The sequence below is a fragment of the Sparassis crispa genome (genome assembly GCF_003851025.1).
Source record: "Sparassis crispa DNA, contig_000001F, whole genome shotgun sequence".
NCBI classification, from domain to species: domain Eukaryota; kingdom Fungi; phylum Basidiomycota; class Agaricomycetes; order Polyporales; family Sparassidaceae; genus Sparassis; species Sparassis crispa.
In genome coordinates this window covers 2,843,644-2,863,030 of record NW_020939748.1, presented here as the reverse complement: position 1 = coordinate 2,863,030, position 19,387 = coordinate 2,843,644, and the positions used below count along the sequence as shown (strand labels likewise).

At 50.7% G+C, this 19,387-nt stretch overlaps 6 protein-coding genes across 6 annotated transcripts; 3 read left to right on the top strand and 3 right to left on the bottom strand.

Moving 5' to 3' along the window:
• Window positions 1–158: 158 nt before the first annotated feature.
• Window positions 159–1,322, top strand: SCP_0210090 (hypothetical protein; the record flags this gene model as incomplete). Its single annotated transcript, XM_027754920.1, has 5 exons — window positions 159–484; window positions 528–558; window positions 637–643; window positions 720–1,009; window positions 1,071–1,322. The coding sequence occupies 5 exons, from the start codon at window positions 159–161 to the stop codon at window positions 1,320–1,322; spliced, it is 906 nt and encodes a 301-aa protein (XP_027610721.1).
• Window positions 1,323–7,621: 6,299 nt separating this feature from the next.
• On the bottom strand, window positions 7,622–9,953 carry SCP_0210080 (Eukaryotic translation initiation factor 3 subunit D; the record flags this gene model as incomplete). The annotated part of the gene is made up of 6 exons (XM_027754919.1): window positions 7,622–7,729; window positions 7,996–8,188; window positions 8,313–9,034; window positions 9,089–9,221; window positions 9,273–9,388; window positions 9,447–9,953. 6 exons carry the CDS (start codon window positions 9,951–9,953, stop codon window positions 7,622–7,624), a joined length of 1,779 nt encoding a protein of 592 aa, XP_027610720.1.
• Window positions 9,954–10,076: 123 nt separating this feature from the next.
• Window positions 10,077–11,270, top strand: SCP_0210070 (predicted protein; the record flags this gene model as incomplete). Its single annotated transcript, XM_027754918.1, has 5 exons — window positions 10,077–10,081; window positions 10,136–10,215; window positions 10,267–10,339; window positions 10,391–10,647; window positions 10,705–11,270. 5 exons carry the CDS (start codon window positions 10,077–10,079, stop codon window positions 11,268–11,270), a joined length of 981 nt encoding a protein of 326 aa, XP_027610719.1.
• An 884-nt stretch (window positions 11,271–12,154) lies between these two features.
• SCP_0210060 (hypothetical protein) lies at window positions 12,155–12,472 on the bottom strand (the record flags this gene model as incomplete). Its single annotated transcript, XM_027754917.1, has 1 exon — window positions 12,155–12,472. The coding sequence occupies one exon, from the start codon at window positions 12,470–12,472 to the stop codon at window positions 12,155–12,157; it is 318 nt and encodes a 105-aa protein (XP_027610718.1).
• Window positions 12,473–14,926: 2,454 nt separating this feature from the next.
• Window positions 14,927–16,681, top strand: SCP_0210050 (predicted protein; the record flags this gene model as incomplete). Its single annotated transcript, XM_027754916.1, has 6 exons — window positions 14,927–15,060; window positions 15,117–15,432; window positions 15,484–15,765; window positions 15,819–15,887; window positions 15,939–16,099; window positions 16,150–16,681. 6 exons carry the CDS (start codon window positions 14,927–14,929, stop codon window positions 16,679–16,681), a joined length of 1,494 nt encoding a protein of 497 aa, XP_027610717.1.
• Window positions 16,682–17,186: 505 nt separating this feature from the next.
• Window positions 17,187–19,266, bottom strand: SCP_0210040 (Glutamyl-tRNA(Gln) amidotransferase subunit B, mitochondrial; the record flags this gene model as incomplete). The annotated part of the gene is made up of 11 exons (XM_027754915.1): window positions 17,187–17,470; window positions 17,540–17,658; window positions 17,716–17,930; window positions 17,980–18,152; window positions 18,205–18,269; window positions 18,316–18,456; window positions 18,510–18,613; window positions 18,667–18,746; window positions 18,799–18,940; window positions 19,000–19,079; window positions 19,137–19,266. The coding sequence occupies 11 exons, from the start codon at window positions 19,264–19,266 to the stop codon at window positions 17,187–17,189; spliced, it is 1,533 nt and encodes a 510-aa protein (XP_027610716.1).
• Window positions 19,267–19,387: the final 121 nt, after the last annotated feature.

Here is a 19,387-nt window from a genome sequence, read left to right as displayed (position 1 = left end):
AATTATTGGATGACCCTAACCCTAGAAATCAAGAAACCCTAACCCAGGAAATGGGTATGTAGACCCACGTAGACCATGTGCCAGATGGACCATCTGGTAATTGCTCCAGGACGTCGCTGAGCCTGGCAGCCACCTTATCACCAGACCACGACCTCGTTATGAGCAACACAGTCCTTTTTCCAACCATCCCCAATGCCGCCGGAACAACGATGGATGTGGACACTAATGCTTCTGTTGTCTCTGTCGCTCACCATAGTACTGCTCTCGAGATCTGCGATCTCGTATACGGCTCTACAATTCCTCCCTGGGACGTGATCGAACGTTTTTACGAGCCAAGTGCGAAGTACGAGAATCCATTGATCACAGCTACGTCTCGCGCTGCCATTGCCGATATCAATGCTATGGCGAGTCGTCTTTCGCAGGTGGACGTACCGAATCCTGCTGTAGTCCTCTCCGCTCTTTTTGGTACCACAAGAAGTGAAGGGTGGGGCAGCCCATGGTTTCAAGTGATGACTGTGAGTAACGAGGTTACAGATATATGCGAAAGCGAGAGCTTCGGTGAGTCCCACGCAATATTCTCTATGCAGCCTAGTCACTATCATTTCCCTTTACGGAAATAACTGTGTTCGTGAACAGAGATTGTGTACGCTTGTCATCTTCCCCTTGGACCGATGCGTTCTGTACATGAATCTTGACTGAAGAGAAATATATTTTTTCAGATCATCACCGGAGAACAATCGTCGAACATACCCTTCATATTGTCCTACTACCGGGTCTCCAATCTTCCGATGCCGCCGTATCCCATCCGGTTCCGTCGAATGCTTCCGATTTGTCAATATCATTTCCTGCTCCGTCATATTCTCACCAGCCCTCTGCGCAAATTGATCTGCGTGATATCTTGTATCAATTGCAACCGTCCCCTTTTCACCTGCGTCTACCACTTATTACGCGGCTCTCCTTCAACGACGCTGGGAAGATCACACATCACCGGGATTATTGGGACGTGAAGGTGCGATCACGATTCTCCATTTTAAATATTCCAACGTTTGGTTCATCTGGCCATACCGCAGGACTTACTAAATCTCATACCCGGCATGACGCTTGCGCAGTGTATCGCAAGTCGTATCTTTGCGCAAAGTATCAGAGGGGTCGTATGCGCAAGCCGGTTACTTGTCGGCTCTCCCCTGCCCAGCACGAAGATCGGACTGGGTAAATCCCAGCCTAAACGTGCGCGAGACGAGGAGGAAGGGCTATCCCCTGCCGCGGCATATGCAAAGACGATCGGGACGAACGTTGTCATCGGGGCCACTGATTGGACGTGAGCTTGGAGGGTATTTATGCTGCAGGCTTGCAGCTACTCGCGGTAGCGGGCGGTCTTCGACAATCACTAACATTGTCAATGAAGCCGAAGGTACCATGCCCGCTCGCCCTCTGTATGTTCGTTGATATTTGTGTGCATCTGTGCCACCGGCCATCGCTATGCGATCTTGACGATCATAGAGGATAATTATTTCCGCGTTTAAAGCGCTTCTGTTCGATGGAGTCTTACCTACATGTAATTACTATACTTATTAGCACACACAGTTCAGCCATCTTGTAGCAACGCATTGTTTTCGTCTACCGAGCCCGTTGGAAACAGATTTCTGTACGTCTTCCGACTACTCTTGGTACGTCATTCGGGCTGATTTTTGCCTTGCGGCAGTGTTCCCAAGGTTGGTGCAATTATACGCATCCATGTACTAGCCCACTAATTTATTGCTCTCAGCTTGTACAGCAACCCGTTGCAAGGTTTATTTGGCTGTTCGCCGTACGTGCACACCGATCTCTGTCTTTCCCCTTACACCCGAATTCCTCGTTGCCACTTATATATCGATAGTATGTCCAATAATTAATTGGTGGTCTCTTATACGCTTTTTTTGCACTTTTCGAAAGCTAGCCGTTCTGGCACTCAGGTTCGGGGCCAGGACAACACACGAGATCATAACCGCATCATAAGCGATAGAGCGACAGGAACAAAGAGGCAACAAGAAGTACCACGACATGGCACACGATGATTTGGAAAGGACGGGTATTTTACGAGGGGTATTCAAGCCAACTGGACCTCATTACTTGGGCCAACCGGATGGCTGTGAAGTGTGCAACCGCCGCTCATCCGCTCTCCTTGATGTTGTCGAGTGCATCGAAGAACTTGGACTCCTTCGAATCCGTGAAATCTGTATGGAAGATACAGAATCCGCCCCCACCCCAGTAGAAGATGTTTCAACGGCTTGAAGTAGCCGAGAAACTTGGGAACGAGAGCTGACCGGCAAGTCTCATAGCGTGGAATAAGTTGTTTCTTCTTCTGTAAGATGCCTATATGTCCTCGCGGTGGACAACCGGACGAAGCTGTGTCGTGCAGTCAGAGAGTGGTTAGTATAGAAGTATTGTCCAGCCCAACTCACGCCACTCCCTGCCTGCAACTCGGGCTTGCACTCCTGACGCACCATCGCCGTGTGAAAGACAATTTTTCCGAGTAGCAATCCCGTCCAAGAGGGTGCTTTTTGAAAGTGTTTTGGCGAGTCCACAAAGCATGGAAATATGGTCGTTGTCGTCATACCCATATTCTCGTATCAGCGACTCGAAGTCAATGCGTAATTTGGTCGTTTCCGCACCGTCCAGCAGGCATTCTGTCATTGAAGTCCCTCTGGACCATCGACAAGTATGCTCCCGGAACTGACGACATCGGACGGTGTACAGTCCCCTCGAGATCCCGATGGGCTATGAGAGAGCAACGCATGATCTCTGAATGGCGCATCTACCTGGATACACTGACACTGACCAGTCGTCATGTCTTGCGTAAATTTCAGAAGATGAGCGAGATCTCCGTAGGATTTGGTCGACGTCCATTACTAACCTGCGCCAAATCGGGTCCTAGGCCTCATCGCCGTCGATCAATGATTAGTTGGAAACGATGCAACGAGTACTAGATCTTGTAGCAGGCAGGAACCGAATATGAGTATCAGAGCTTGATCACAGAGTATCAGAGAGTCCTCTTCGAGAACCGAAAAATCTACCCAGACAAGCATAGTCTCAACGTGCGATGGCACCTCAATCGACAGAGCGGGTACTTGTGCATGGCGCAAGTGCTCATCCGTAGAATATTTACCCAGGGTGATGCTACATGCCTAGGTGCCGGATGAACACATTTCAGACAGGCCCATTCTTCTCTCAGTCGTGCGCGTGGTGCTCGTAGTCGTACGTATGGTATTCGTTCGCCGGGTGCGAACGGCTTACCATGTAGTACCTTGCAGAATGCATACAAAGTTAAGCGGTGGTGTCAGATTACAGCAGACGTCAATGAGCTCTGAGCTCGCCTGTCAGCGTAAATCGTCTGGAAAAAAGTGAGTACAACATGAAGTCCGTTAACCCAAGTCTGACTGGGCTAAGGAGTCAACCATTCCGAGTCAAAGCTGAGCATGATCACAAAATTATACGATTCATCATGGACGAGCGCTCGTGGGTACTGTACTTTGTTGGCTGCGTTTGCATTTTCAGAAAATATCAGAGCAACACTGTGCTTCAGTAAGTAGCCCCAAGGAAGGCACTCGCCAATACTGGTGACCGCACTCTGCAGTGCCAGTGACATCGGTCTGCTAAACCCGTCAACTCCGTGCCTGCCTGATAGAGTATACATACTTACGGGGTCCCCTGAAGATAATCAACAGCAACAAAAGAAGTGACCCGGTGGGCGATCTCCCATCACCTCGACAATGCGATCATACGGAAGTAGCCGCCCCGCCTAGCAGTACTCAACGGTCGACCGCATGGCGAGGCTGTGTAAGCGAGGGCGGTGTCGTCCACCATCGCGGCTCCGCGGGCAAGAAGACACATGCGATTATATGGAGAAGGTCGCACCTCAGGTGGAGTATACAACAACCGGGACAAAATCGCGCTTAGTAGTAGTATGCATCTACATGCCAGCGGAACACGGTACAATGCATCGCCTCCCTGAGGTAAGCCAACTTACTACGTTCACGTACATTTGTAATGGCAGAAAGGCAAGCCAATCAGTTGCCGCGAAGGAATCAACTGGGAAGACTCAACGCATGGGGTCGTACACAGTTCAAGTGGACGGAAAATAACCATAGGTTCCTCAAATTCACCACCAGCGTCTGCTGTAAAAGTCGGCACTCTCTGAGCGCGAAGACGCCATTTGACCAATCGACGGATTGTTGCAGGTGTCAACCGTCTCATTATGCACACCACTGGTAAAAGTGGACAAATTCTCTCATACCTGATAGCTACACTTCAGTAATGACCATACAACCGTTTCAAGACAACGACAAACCTGAATATTGAATGACGATACACATGCAGTCACGCCTTGGTCCAGTCAACCTCGATATAAAACGCCGGAATCTCGGTGATACAAACACGGCCATCTAGAGGTCTCTCGGTTTGATTGTTAGGGGGCAGACCCATGTACCGGGCTCTGGAAAATACATTTCAACATGGCTATGAGTGGTCTATCGCCGATGTTTGTGTACTGACTGATCTGACGAGATTGTATCATTGGATTTAGAAGGCATAGTCAAATTCCTGTCAGATGGCGTAAACCCAGGCCGAAAACCTACAATTATATGAAGCGGGAATCTGTCACTGTTAGTGAGTTTGATGCACAGCGGATGGCTTTTGACCGTATCTTCACGCGGTTCTTATCTTGCATGCAGATAAACGATGAATAATATCTCATCAAGGGGCCAGATACTGGGATTTATTGGTCTGGATCTATTCAGAGCTTCTGAAGAGAGTGCCTATTATTCCTCAGGAGATCTCGAGAGGGTGAACTAGACCACTAAGATGGAGCGCTGATGCGATTGCACATTCGACCTGCCGGTATATCTCCTGTGAATGTGGACAGTAAGAGAATACAGTACGCCACAGCATCTAGCGCAAAGCGTCAGACCCTGTGAGAACTACTTGACCTGCCAAATCCGGAAGCAACCAACAGCCTGAGACAGGGAGCTTGTTGTGTCTTAGCAAGAGCGTTCACCCAGTTTCCAAGAATTGGTGAACAACATACAAGATGTCGACGGCAATAATAGTCCGAGTGGTATGCACACCGTGATAGAGATTAGACTCTGAGTCTCAGGCAGCACCGTGCACAAGCATCAGCGCGGAGTTCAAGTTCCACGTGCCAAGTCAAGTTGCACGGGCGCTTCCAACCGTGCCTCAACCACACCGTGACACGGACGCGCCGTCAAGATGTCTTTTGAACATGCATCTGTAACGAAGGGTGCGTTGCACTGTCCAGAAGTTGGATGTCTCTATAAACACTTCGCAATGTCTTAGGTCTGATGCTGGGCATCGCCCTAACGTCGATTTCGGCTGGGATTTTTGATGTCAAGCACTACCTGCACCTTCAGCTCGTGCCGCACATATCGAAGCACCATCAAGTATGTCCCAATAGTCACACGCACTGAGTGGTATTCCTTAACCGTCTTTTGAGCAGTACTGGCGTCTGTTCACCCACCACATTGCTTGTGCAAATTCAAGCGACTTGTTCTTGGTGGAACTGCTATTATTCAATGTAGGCGTCCAGATTGAGCGAGCGTTTGGGAGTTTCAAGTTCGCTGTAAGCTAATTTCTTAGTATTCTGCGTCTGTCATCTCAAATTTTGTTATGGCAAATGACAGTCGTTCATTCTCGTCTCAGCCGTTGTATCGACAATCTCCACATTCCTTTCACTAATTATCCTCCATACGTCCAAATACTTAGGGAGCTCGTTCAACCACATTCCATGCGGACCCCTTGCCATTATTTTCAGCGTAATATATCAGTATAGGCGACTGGTTCCTCCAGCATACCAGTTCAGAGTTTTTGGAGTCGCTCTCGATGATAAGATCTGGGTTTATGCAGTGGCAGCTCTGGTGGGTAACAATTGTCTACGTCTGCCTATGAAATAGCAGAATCTGAACTCACTTTTTATAGCTGTCAATCTCTCATTTACCATCCACTCTTTTGTTGGCTGTCCTGGGTCTCCTCTCCGGTTATGTTTACAGATCAGACATGTTCCAGCTCAAAAGCTGGAGGATACCTCAGAGGTGATTTTATTCTGCCTACTTTGTGCGCATACATCTTAGCGTGCCTTCATTCAGTGTTCACAAGTTGGTGCTTTATTATGTCAAACCATTAATGGGAGAAGGAGGGCCCGTCAGACGCACAAATCGCGTATTTCCTGCAGCTCGACAGCGTTCACGCGCGAACGGACTTCAAGGCGTTGATAATGATGAAGTCGTCACCACTGCACGCGAATCTCCCACTTCTGGGTCTACTCGCAGGAACACCACCGATGCAGATCTTACCGCAACAGCTGGTGGTCGTGCTTCAGGGCCAAACGCAGGTACCGGAGGGGTCATGCGTCAATGGATGTCTGAAATAGCAGGAAGTACACAGCCAAGCGCAGGTGGAGGTGGAACCGTGAGGGCACCCAGTGAGGCCGAGATACAGATGTTGGTAGGCATGTTCCCAGATGTAGGGCGAGATGTAATTCTTGGAGTGCTGCAAAGAAGGTGAGTTGCCTCATTTCCTTCACAATTTCTTCCCTCGTGCGCACGTTGTTGCGATGCTTGGATAGTGTATCCGAGCTCTGCCTCTATGAGGGCCTATTGTTACTGGTTCTCGCCATGGACAACTTCACGGCGGATGCGCTGAGTCCGATTCCAATGGCAGTGAATGCTCAAGACACGGCAAACTGATGTCGCTTGTCTGTTACGTTCTAGTCCCAACATAGAAACCGCAGCGGAGACGCTTCTGAGTTCTCAATCGTAGTAAGCACTTCATCGCTTCATCTCCTTGTGAGAGCTTATGCCATTGCCTGACGTGATGACCGAAGGACACGAATGTATCCGGGACTACCCTACTTTGAGCCATCAACGGTCGAACTTTCCGTGTCTCCGTATCATTACAGCAAGGTTTCGATGTGCAAGCTCACTTCCGGTGAGCTGGGCTATTTTGACAAGACATTATGGAGTACTTGTATTCTCACCATATGTCACCATTCTCCGCCCGTCGACAGAACCTGTGGTCGCATACCTGTTGTCATTTCCGCCAGTATTGCGATCATGGGGAGAAATCCTACGGGACTGGCGACGTGTCAGGCACACCTGGTCGAACCTTCCATGGAAGGCCCATCTTCACTTGATTACGGCCGGTTTCTCCCTCCCAGTTCATCGGACACGAGCCTGTGTCTGCCATCGGCGTTGATGCGGTACCTGCCCACGGAGGAATATTTCGCTTTTTTCGCGCATGAGCACTTGTAGGGGATGCCGTTCGACAGGCCGCTCCAGCTCCCACCCTTTAGATTTTGCTGGCTCTCACAATCATATCCTACGTGTCTTCTGCGGGACTTGATCTCGTGCACCTTTGTTGGATGCTTCGAGTATTGCGATTATCATTGCTTGCTTCGGGTTTGTATCACTCCATGGTGCCCTGATTGTGATCTATTCACTACGTCTTCCAACCGCCGCTTCACAAGCCTCTACTAATACAGACACTGCCAGTTCCCGAATAGCCGATGAGTAGACAGCTCAAAGATACGCTACAGCATCTCTGCCAAAGACAATCGCCGAAGCATCTCCACTTAAGCGCCAGGGGTAGACTCATGTTCCTCTGCGTCGAAGGCGGCGTCTTCGTCTTCCTCCTCCACCGTGAAGGCAGTAAGCGGGACAGAGTACAGCCGAATGACGGGCTATAAATGTATGGATGTTTCAGTATGCGATCATCGCGGTAGTTTTAGAGCGAAGTGAAAAAGCGAAGGAGTGAAAGAGGCTCATACTCAGCGAAAGACCCCGGAACGAGCGTCACGAGAACTACGCTAGCAAGAGCGATGTTTACCGTACCACGATGACGCTGGTCGAGCCACTCAGCTGATAAGAGAGAGGCCGCCGAACTGACAGCGGTCCGAGGTACGAGCATACACGGGCCTCGAGTAAGTGAGACATGCGGAAATCGCACCTTGTTTGGATCCTTGACCAACACGTACTTTCCCTCGGGCTGTTTCATGCACAGGTCAGTGACCGTTCGCACGATTCCCCATCCATTTGCAAGGGAGACGTTCAGCTGAGCAGCAAAGTCCGTGGGCCGTGTGGAAGTTGTACTCAAGATAACGTGGCGCGTATTGTCGCGGGGATTTGCACGGGAAATATACCTAGATTCGATGAGGGATAGAACAGTCGTTAGTCCGAGGCCAGAAGCACCTTATGGCCGCACCAGAACCGCACTACAGCACAGTTCCACGCGGCCGCATGGGAAGGCAGGCGTGGAAAACGTACCCAACCTTCATGAGGTCTGCACCAGCGAGAACACTCTGCACCGTCCACTTGGCAAGTTTGCAGCTGTTATTTTTCATCTCTGTCGCAACAACAGCACCACGTTGAGGATCGAGCTTTGTGCGCCAGTCGGGTGCACCACCCGCACCCTGGGCCCGAGGGTCGAATTCGTTTAGCGCTCGAATGGTTACTAAACCTTGACCAAGACGAGGATTGCCCTGGCCGGGTGAGTAGGCATCAACTTCCGTCCGTACACAAATTTTGATGTCCTCGTCCTCTGTCAGTCCAAGATCGAAGACACGGTAACGGTAACCGCATGATGCTAGGGGCTCTGTCTCATCCGGACCGTAAAATGGGTTGGGCTTCGCAAAGTCAACTGAAGGTGGTGGGGGGGTTTCGATGACAGCCTGGAAGCCGAAGTTTTGATTGATGTAGGTGGCTTCGAGCGACAGCGAAGTGGCAGAATTGATGGAAGGAGTCTCTGGCACGACGATCTTCTCATTTGGATTGTTGGGATTAACGGTAGTCGGATCTTGCGGAGGATCAGCAGCATTTTCGTTGACAGTGACAGTGTCAAATGGACCGCCATCACGTTTGTCGAAGAAGAGCCGGTTCCCTTCGCGGACGATGACAATGTCCCATGGGTACACGGACCTAGGTGCACACATGAGAACACTGAGAATGACATCTGTCGTGTACACAGTCGCTGTGTCTTTTGCTGCCAACTGTGCAATATCAAATATGAGAAATTATGTCGGCAACATAGAGGGAAGCACCACCTCTTGAATGACTGGATCGTCAGACGTTGTGGTATTATACTTGATGCGGTCGACCAACTGCAGCGGTTTCTCGGTCTTCGTGTTGATACGATCGTAAGACTTTTCATAGGGAAAGACACGTCCATACGACTCTCTGCGACATAACATAAATATGACAAAGTTGAGATGTGGAGGAACAACTTACAAATCTTCTGGATCATCCACTTCCAGCCGGAGCTTGGCGAGGCGATGGAACTCGATTTCTTCCAGCATACTCCAATCGGGAGAGATGGCCACGGAAGACTCACGGGCACGATTGTTCTAACGAGTAGCGCAACTTCGTGTCATAGATCAAAGTATGATGTGATATGATACGTACCTTGTCCCAGTCTCTCCAGCCCCTTCTCCCACCACGCTGAGCACCACCGCGTCCTCCCCCAAATCCACCACGTCCTCCTCTTTGAGCACCTCCCCTGCCGGCATTTGCCCCTCCCCTCCCAGTCGATCTGCCTCTAGAGAGGGGACCTCCTCTGCGAGTGGTGTTCGCCTTGTTGTCCACGAGCGAGAAGCTGGATTCATCTTCCGCATGGAAATACGCGAAGGCACTCGCAGTGCCACTTCCGAATGCTGGTTGGCCATCTCGCCTGCCCCGGCCACCGGGACCGCCACCGCGGTTTCCCTGTGCTGACGCGAGGCCTGCATTCGTCGGGCGATTGTCACCAGAGATATCGTTCCAGTCGGCGAAGCGTCCGAGTTTGTCAGATTTTGAGTATGGGGCGTAAGGAATATCCTTGAATTTGAACTGGGCAGGAAGGTTTGACGACGAGGGTCCCCAACCGCCATCCGGATTGTCGTTAATCGTCGGCAATGAGAATGAATTCGCCATTGTGGGTTTGTGGACGGTGAATCGTGCGGCACAGAAAATTGTAGACGCCCCCTCGATCACTTGAGCACGTGCTACCGCGACCGACTGAGTCAATCGACTGCAGTGGCTGCACTGTGCTCAACCATGAAGTACGTCCACCACTTCTGCTAACGAGGTGTCATTTCGCTAACTTTGAGACACAGTGTTGTGCGAGAGATCAACAAGATAAACGAGCTCGAGCTCAATCTCAATACAACTGGGTCCTGGCACGACGATTACAAGGGTGAGCATAACCAGTGGCCCATACATACTTGCACACTATTAACTTGAGCAGATTCTGCGTATATCTTTGTTGGAGGTCTGCACTCCGACCTTACAGAGGGCGATGTAATAGCTATCTTTTCTCAGTACGTCTTGGCCTCTAGTATTCTTCCTTGTGTATCTGATGACCGCTCTAGATATGGCGAAGTTATGGATGTTAACCTTCCTCGAGATAAGGATACCGGGAAGACGAAGGGCTTCGGATTCCTCATGTACGAGGACCAAAGGTCAACCGTCCTGGCAGTGGACAACCTCAATGGGGCGACCGTACTGGAGCGCACCTTGCGTGTGGACCATGTGAAGAACTACAGGCAGCCCAAGGTCAAGGGCGAAGACGGAGAGATGGTTGAGCGCGAGGAGCAGAGTCTGAACGCGAGACCAGAGGCGATCATGGGTACAGTGTTATTAACGCTAACTATTTACGGACATGGACTCACGCTCTCCGTTGCAGACGACGACGCTGCGTCTGAGTCTCCAGAATCCTCTCAGCCTCCTATCGATCCCGAGGACCCGATGTACGAATATCTGGTAGCAAAGCGTAAAGAAGAGAAGGCGTTGAAGAAAGCGGAGAAATCCAAGTCGAAGTCGAAGTCGAAGTCGAAGGGGAAGCACAAGGACGAAACGCCAGAAGAAAGACATGCACGGAAGGAGCGCAAAAGGATGCGCAAGAATTTGGGAAAGTCAGAGGGTATGAAAGGGGTGGAGAAGTTACTGAACTCACTCCAAGGCAGAGACAGGGCAGAACGAGATACCCGCAGATACAGTAGTCCACCGCCCGACCGGAGCAGGTCTCGAAGCAGGACGCCCCGCCGTGAGAGGGTTATCGAGGACCGTCGCTATTCGCCCGAGAGAAGGTCACGGACTCGATATTCCGCACGGGAAGAAGGCTCGCATCGCAGGTTGCGTTCAAGATCACGTTCCCCTACGAGGTTTCACGGCGACGAGCGTGCGAGCGGACATGATGATATGGACGACGACAGCAGACCACCAATGCGAAAACGTATGGGTTACGACTGACGTTTTCTGCATAGACCATTTTACACTGTACCTCACGAAGTTCGTCTACCCGTTGGCACAGGACCCCGGATTATAGGTGAACAACCCTGATCCGGCGAGCCCAAAAATGTCTAAGCGAAACCCGAAATTCGACCTTTGTGTCTGGATGAAATCAGGGTGAAGTGCCAATTTCCCCCAAATCTTGTGTGGATGGCGGCATCAGGCTCCCGAAAGCGCCATTTTGGCGCTCGCCGAGGGCTCTATCGGGCCAAAATGTCCGGACCAGCACCACGCTTTTCAAAAAATTTCTCCCAAACTGTCTGGATTATATCAGGGTTGTGCGTGGATTTCGCCCAAAGTTTGTCTGGATGGCACTCAGGGTTCCCCACCTATAATCCGGGGTCCTGTTGGCACTCGTGATGTTGCTGCAGCAGCACCGCCGTCGTCGGGCAGCGAGTACGCCGTATCGACTTCCCTGTCATTAAAGAACGACGTTACAACGGTCGCCGTACATGACACAGATTCGCGCTGTCTGTCAAGGACATACAGACAAGTCACTACTGATATTCGATTACCGATACATGAGTAGGGCCCAGCTCGTGCAGAGTTCAGACAGTCGTGAGATCTAGAGGGTGTTCTCATGGGAAATCTCTATTTCTGGGCACGATCGAGTCGGCGGAGCAATACACAGAGGATTCACCTAAACTCAGTTTGAATGCTCGTACTAATTGGCTCAGACGTGCACTGCACAGGCCGTTCACTCGTCGTCGACCGTGGTCCGCTGATCGTCTCGTGCCGTGCAAGGTCAAACGTTGTGGTCAACGGGTCATTTGGGCTCAGCGACATACATGAAACACTGCAGTATTTGGCAGAAAATAATACATACGGAAGCGTTATCCACCGGCTCAGAGTTGGACAGTTTCGTTGAATTGCGGGGGACCCCACGTCTGGTTGTACCCCTTCGCAGAGATGCTGCTCAACGGGGAGGCGATGTACGCTATCTCTGCGTCCGTTCTCCGTGGAAAATGCCTGTGTGCAGGCCGGCGGCAACTTGGTGAAGAACTGCCCTGGATGGCGACGCAGCAGAGCGTCAGATAAACATTCATACAATCTGTCAAGACGAACTTCCCGCGTTTCAGGTGCGTCTTCTTCCGAGGAACAGGCGAACGAAAGGAACCCACCTCGTCATCGCCTCCTCTGTCATACCCCGGAGACCTAATCATTTCAGCAATAGTTTAAATGCTGAGAACAGGCGTTACCCGTCGAACTTAATAGTTAGATCTCGGGTCCTTTGGAGGTAGCTCCAACAGAGATGCTGCCGCATCTCAGAATGAAGTCGGAGGTTCAACGTTCTATCACGGTAGAGTGTATTCTAAAGAGATCAGGCTTTGACGTTGAGCGCCTTACGGAACTGCCGTAGCATTTGCAACCTAGTTAGTTCCCCCCCTCCCTTGAGAAGGTGCCATATTCTGCAAAGTTGTGTGCTAGCAAACATGACTGCAAAAGCCACTCTTTGGTTGAAGACATCATAATTGTTCATCGCAACGAGGAAACTTACCTCCTGGTGTAAAAGATCCCAGATCAAGCGGGCCCAAACAGGACCCACACATAGTGTTTTGTAGTACCACGGTACCTTGCACCCATAGGCTCTCCGAAACTGGCCCACGATGGTATGCAAGGCTGTACCAGAGCGAGCACAATCAGAACTATGAGATGTGATAGGCATGCATCGTATTCTGGTCCACGGTGGAAAAGACAATTCGCAGCCTTGGCCAGACTGACAGACAACGCGCGTTACACGCTCAAAAGGCCAACTTCTGGGTGAATGACAAGTCCCGTTTCCAGCATTCCAATAGGACTCACCGCCGCTGACAAGAAACACCGCGGTTGTGGGCGATCGGTCGGGTATGATACTGTATATGACAGGCTCTGAGTCGCTGCAGTAAATATGCGCGACACTTTTTCACCAGCAACGATATCGATTGCGAAGCTCGAGATGAACAACAGGCTTCGTATTGTAGATATTTCAGACAATAAGAAGATAATAAAGTACAAGAGAGAAATTGCCCGCGCTCCGTCGAATACTATTCATCACTGAATCCGGGGAGATTCCATAACACAGTTATAACGAGTGTATTCTACATAACGCCTGTAACTGTTACAGCCAGCGCTACGATGGGTTATACGGCTGAGCAATTGCCCAACGACATAATCCAATATAACAATAGCATTAGTCGCAGGGCATTATAAACACAGTCAGATCTAGATGCAGAAAAATATATGTCACGGTTTCGACTGACCTATAGATGGTAATTGGATTCCTCATGTTCCGGGAAGATGCACACATCTTGCACAGAAATCTTTCCAACATATGCATTCAAACCATTTACATAGTAAAACTAGACTAAGCAGTGCTAGAACATTTCACAACACTACCGACAATTCTCGATGCATCCAGAATTCTCTGCAGCCCCACATGCATGCCCTGTCATGGCTCACCTGAGCGCCACCCGTTGCACGCAAGCCTTCAAATGGCTGCAGCTGCAACTTGAGGAATTAAGCTGAACAGCAGGTTAATTAATGACGCACCCTGATTCGAATCAAGCGACACAACTCAAACGAAACACACCACATACCAATAACTGGAGCGCGCACACCTGCCTGTTTTCAATGACGCAGTGTCAGCAAGGTGACACTTCACAGTTCACGAGAGAATACAAAATGCGAAACGCACCGCATAACTAACCGGACCGAGAACACCTACCTCTTTTCGACGACGCAGTGTCAGTGAGAACCCACTTCCTGGTAGAGATACAAGGCTACTTGCCTCATACTTACGAGCACACTGTAGAGTACTACTAACTGGAGCGAGAACACGTACCTCTTTTCGACGCAGTGTCGGTAAGAACACACTTCCGGGTAGAGATACAGGGTTACTTGCCTCATACTTACGAGCGCACTGTAGAGTAAAATCGTCAACAAATGAAGGCCATCGCTGAAGCGGCGAAGGAAATCAGCGCAGAGTTCGCGTCTTTTATGCCGACAGCAGGACTATGCTGACAAAACAAATTTCAACGGGTAGGCTCCGAGGAACACACCTCGACTCAGCCCAGTGCGGTCGTCAGATGGAGACGTATTTATCGAAAGCAGCCCGCGAGTGAGGCTGAAGCTCCGAACATGCCTGGAAGTTGGTCGAGAGTCTCTTGAGATGAGATAGATTTGGAGACCCGTGTCACGGCTATCACAAAATGTCACAGTGTGTCACGCAGAGTATCGAGGTGACGTGGATCCCATTCCGGCAAAATATTTTACCTCCATTGTGAGCCAGAAACAATATGGGCTGCAATTTCAATCACCTGTGTATTGCCTTACAATTTTTGGCTAGGTCATGTAAGCGTTACAAATGGTAGAAATGTTGCTGGTGCATTATGCAGTACCCAAGTCTTCCGGATGGGTTGTGACTGACGTGACGCTCTGTGATTCTTTCCCGGTTCCAGTGATGTTTTTGACACCGACTTTACCGACTAGCCGGAAAAGGCAAGGTCCATTGCGAACGCGCCTTTAGAGCGCGGGCGGTCTTCTGGCCGTCACGGTCGCCTGTGGCCGCTCCGTCCTTCCCATTCTCCCCCCATCTTCCTGCTCTTTTGTTTTGTACCATTTCTTGGCTGGCTACACGCATGGTGCACTATCTCCCATTCCTTTACACCGCTTCCGCCATCCTATCCTCACTATCAAGCGCATCTTCCACGGCGATAGACGGATTCATGAAGCACAGGCGACACGTCGCGAGAAACAACTTCTTGTTCTCGAGGTGCGTCGCCTCACATCGTAAACCAATGGTTAATATTGAAAATTTCTATGTCACAGGGACGAGACGTTGTATACTAGAAGTGATTGTGAACCGGCGGATCCTCAGAACACCGTCACTGACCGTCTGCAAGCCCTGCTCAATAACTCAGGCCCTGGATACACCTTACCTCTGTGTCCGAGCACCCAGTACTACCTCCAGGCTACACTCAACTTCTCTGCCCCCAACCAGGAAATCAGCACGGCCGGCTATCCCACTGGAGATGAGCGCGCCACTCTTGTGGTTGTCGGACCAGTGGGAAATGGCGCAGGTATGACCACCGCTGTGAATGGGGCTTGTCAAAACTGCGACGGTATTGTGCTACGCAACGTTCAGGTGGGCTACGTTGCACCATTACCTGAGCACTAATAATTTTATCTTTGATAGATCAATGGAACACGTCTTGGTGGACCAGAACTAAGCGGCGGAGCGAATATTGAAATGGGTGGCGGAAATTCGAATCAGCTTATTGAATACGTCCACTCGTTTGACCCCCGAGGATGGTCTTGTCTGCACATCGCAGAAGGACCGTTCTCTTGCAACAATGTCACCGTCCAGAACAATGACATCGGACCCTGCGGCAACGATGCTTTCCAACAGTGGGCCGACGGAATCAGTGTAAGTTGCATGAACAGTTTGGTACGCAACAACATGGTCAACAATCCTACTGTACGCCAGCTGTACTGAGAATTAGACGTTCTGAATACTGAGCAATGTCTTAGGATGGTGGGATTGTGATCTTTGGTTCACCGGGAACGTTGGTCGAGAATAACACCATATGGGTGGAGACTGTCAGTGCTACAAATTTCTTGCGATTAATGTTGCCTAAGCATCCACTCCAGAATACTCTACTGGGAGGTATCAACATGGTCGACTACGATCCGTGGCAGGGGAACTTCACCAATACCATTGTACGGAACAATACCATCAAAGGTGGATTTGCTACAAGTACCGCTGTTGCCGGGGAGGCAGACGGTAGTAATAACTACGACGTGATTATTAAGTACGTGCAGTTGCGATGTTGTCTTTTCTGAACTGACCACCTTCCTACAGGATCGGCATTGCCATTGGCCCGCGCACCTGGTTCGGTAATGAGTATTACAACAACGTGAGTTCGTCTGGGACGGTCCTCAATAACCAGCTCGAAGGCGCGTTCGGGTACGCCATGGCGATATCGTCTGCAAGGAACTTTACGGTGGAGGGAAACAAACTAGTTGGGAACACTTCTTTCATCGGCGCGCGTGGACCCAATTGTACGTCCAATGACGTGGTGCCGACCCCCGCGCCGTTCGTCGTCGACCAGAGCACGGTGACGATGTCGACGGAGCAGACGGATTTCCAGAACATCAGCGATGGCGACAGTCTCACGTGCATCCTTCCACCAGATGGTGGCGACTACTGGCCGTTTGGTGGAAATCCCAGTTCCACTCAGTCGTCACGGTCGTCCAAGGGTTTGTCTGGTGGCGCCAAGGCCGGCATTGCGATTGGCGTCATTGTTGGCGTTGTCACTCTCGCTGTCCTCACATATCTCATCCGTCGCTGGGCTCTCCGGCGTGCATCCGCTAGATCTGTGAGGACATGGTGAGCAGCTGCACAGCGGTCTGGTGGTCTCCACCGCGGACTGTGAGCGACGGATGCAATAGGATCACAACTCTTGCGAAGGAAAACATTTACTTGATAATTCCCGCTCGTCACGCACATCTTGACATATACACATCCACCACATAGACGTCCCCCATACCATCCACTCACTACTGAGTGATACCTCGTTTTTACCCACCTGTACACTCATTTTACCTTCACGACGACTACAGTATCACGGCCACAAGCTCCTGCTACCTTGTACTGGATATATCCGTTGAGTTCCACGTTACCATTCTTCTAGTATCTTCTCTTCTCGAACTACGCTACTTAGAGTGCAGCTATGTCCCTTCATCTGTAGACTGTATCTGTATATGGATCTAGTAACTTACGTACGGAATGTGACACTCTCTACTAGACAAAATTGTTTGTGCCTCAAGCAAGCACTGGACGCCGGGTCGTCCAGCCACAACAGAAGCAGATATTGAAGAGCCTTATAACACAAGGTATCACTGGAGCATCCTTAATAGCATGGCTCTGACCGCTTGTGCATCCGCCGTGCCTCTGCTCAACTTCATCACACGACCCATGATCTTGTTGATCACCTTGACGTTACCTCCTCGGACGACCTTCGCTTCCTCTGGGAGGACAGTAATTGCCTCAGAGCACCACTGCTCCAAAGAGGTACTGTCATCTAGCACGGTTAGCAATGACAGCCTTTCCGCGAGTGTGGAGGGAAGCTCCGGGGAGCGGTGTGTCAGAATATGGCGCAGGATAGTCTTTCCAGATGTACCTGTCGCCCAGCGAAGGACATGTCAGTGAGCATACAAGGAAGGCGACATATGCGCAAGCTCGTACGAACCCGTAAGCTTCCCGCTTTGCACCAGGTCGATCAAGTCACCCATCTGTTCCACCGACATTGGGTTTTCTTGGAACGTTTCCTGCCGGAAAGCCAGTTGGCCCAGGAGTTCATGCGTGATCCTGATCAGGACGTCGGTTTGAGTGATGTGAATTCTGCGCAACGTAGAATTGACCCACCAATTCACAACCACCCTAGGGTCCCGGTCTACCGAGACGGCGTCAAAATATGCAAGGGCTCCCTGCCCAAGTATGCCGTCGTAACCAACTTCACGCCCTGCGTCGATGTCCATGAGCACATCTGTGTCCCGACGTGAGAGCCCCAACTCCTCCAGACGCGCGCGCGTTGCATCTGGGAGCTCTGGCATGTGTTTTCGGATGTTGTCAACATAAGGCTGTCAACTCCATCAGTGCTAGCTCCTGCGACGAGAGTAACAAGTATACTTCATCTAGGAGTAATGGTGGAAGATTTGGATCAGGCATGTACCTGTAGTCCGGTGCGTCTTCCTTGCTGCGCATAGCATATGTCTCGGCCTTGTCTTCGTCAAACCCTCGGGTCTCCTGTGGTACGAGATGTCCGCTTTCCAGCAGTGTTATTTGACGATGCACTTCCGAGACTGAGATACGAGGAATCAGACTCCCATGCAGAATAATACGCAAATAGCCCACTGATTGCGCTCATCACGAATCGTACACTATTTAAATTCTTGATCTCGCAGCGTGTCCCAGGAGGGCTGCCTGGCCTATTCACAGAAACATTCACGTCACAGCGCAACGAACCCTGTTGCAATGCTCTGCTGAGAATAGTTGGCCCGTGTGATCTTGCTCCTACTTGCCTGCTCCATATTCCCATCGCTAGAGCCTACCGCACGTAGCAGGGACTGGAGAGTCCTCACATAGGTCCCGGCTTCTTCAGGAGATCTGGAAAGACGAATTAACATGACCTGTCTGAGATGTAGTCAGTAAATACCAACCGCATATCCGGCTCCGAGACAATTTCCATGAGGCCGGTGCCTGCTCTGTTGAGGTCAATGGACGTGATTCGTCGGTGTGCATCGAAGGAGGATTTTCCGGTATCCTGCATGAGGATTACTTTTGCACTGTGAGTACCCTCGTGTCCCGGTGACATACCTGTTCCAGTTGGATTTGTTTAATGCGAACGAATGCCCCTTCGTTCCCCAGTTCAAGACCACCACCTGTTGCGAAGGGTGCTGAGTGGCGTTCAGTAAGTCAGCACTTGATAGCTAAATAGTACTCCCTCACCATACTGTTGGGTAATCTGGTAACCAGACGGAAGGTCCGCATAGAAGTAGTGTTTTCTGTCGAAAGCTGACCTACGTCGGACCTCGGCATTCAGAGCAATGGCGGTCCTTACACCAAGCTCTACGCATTTGGGATTCAGTCGCTGTAGGTGTACATAATGTGAACGGTGGCACGATTGACACATTCAAAACGCGTAGGTACAGGAAGCGTGCCCGGGAACGCGGCATCATAGGGCGAGAAACGCGTGTTTTGTGGTTGGTTGAGGTCAGACGTCCATGTTTCTTCGAATAGGTTCGTTCTCAATATTCAACACGTACATGACCAGCCGAGTGACTGACCAGAAAAGAGTTTAGCTCGCGACTTGATCTGAGCGTGCATCTCTATACCGATGACTACGCCCCAACCGGGCCACCTCTTGTCTTCGGTCACTGGTCTGAGAGAATGAGCGAAGCGAGCCCAACGGGACATGCGCAAGGAGAGAACATGGCGTCCCGGCATGAAAATGCCGGAATCCTACTGCATTCAATTACCAGTGCGTCAACAAGTCCGAATGCGGACGGAACAACAAGTTGCGGCGCACTCGGCATGT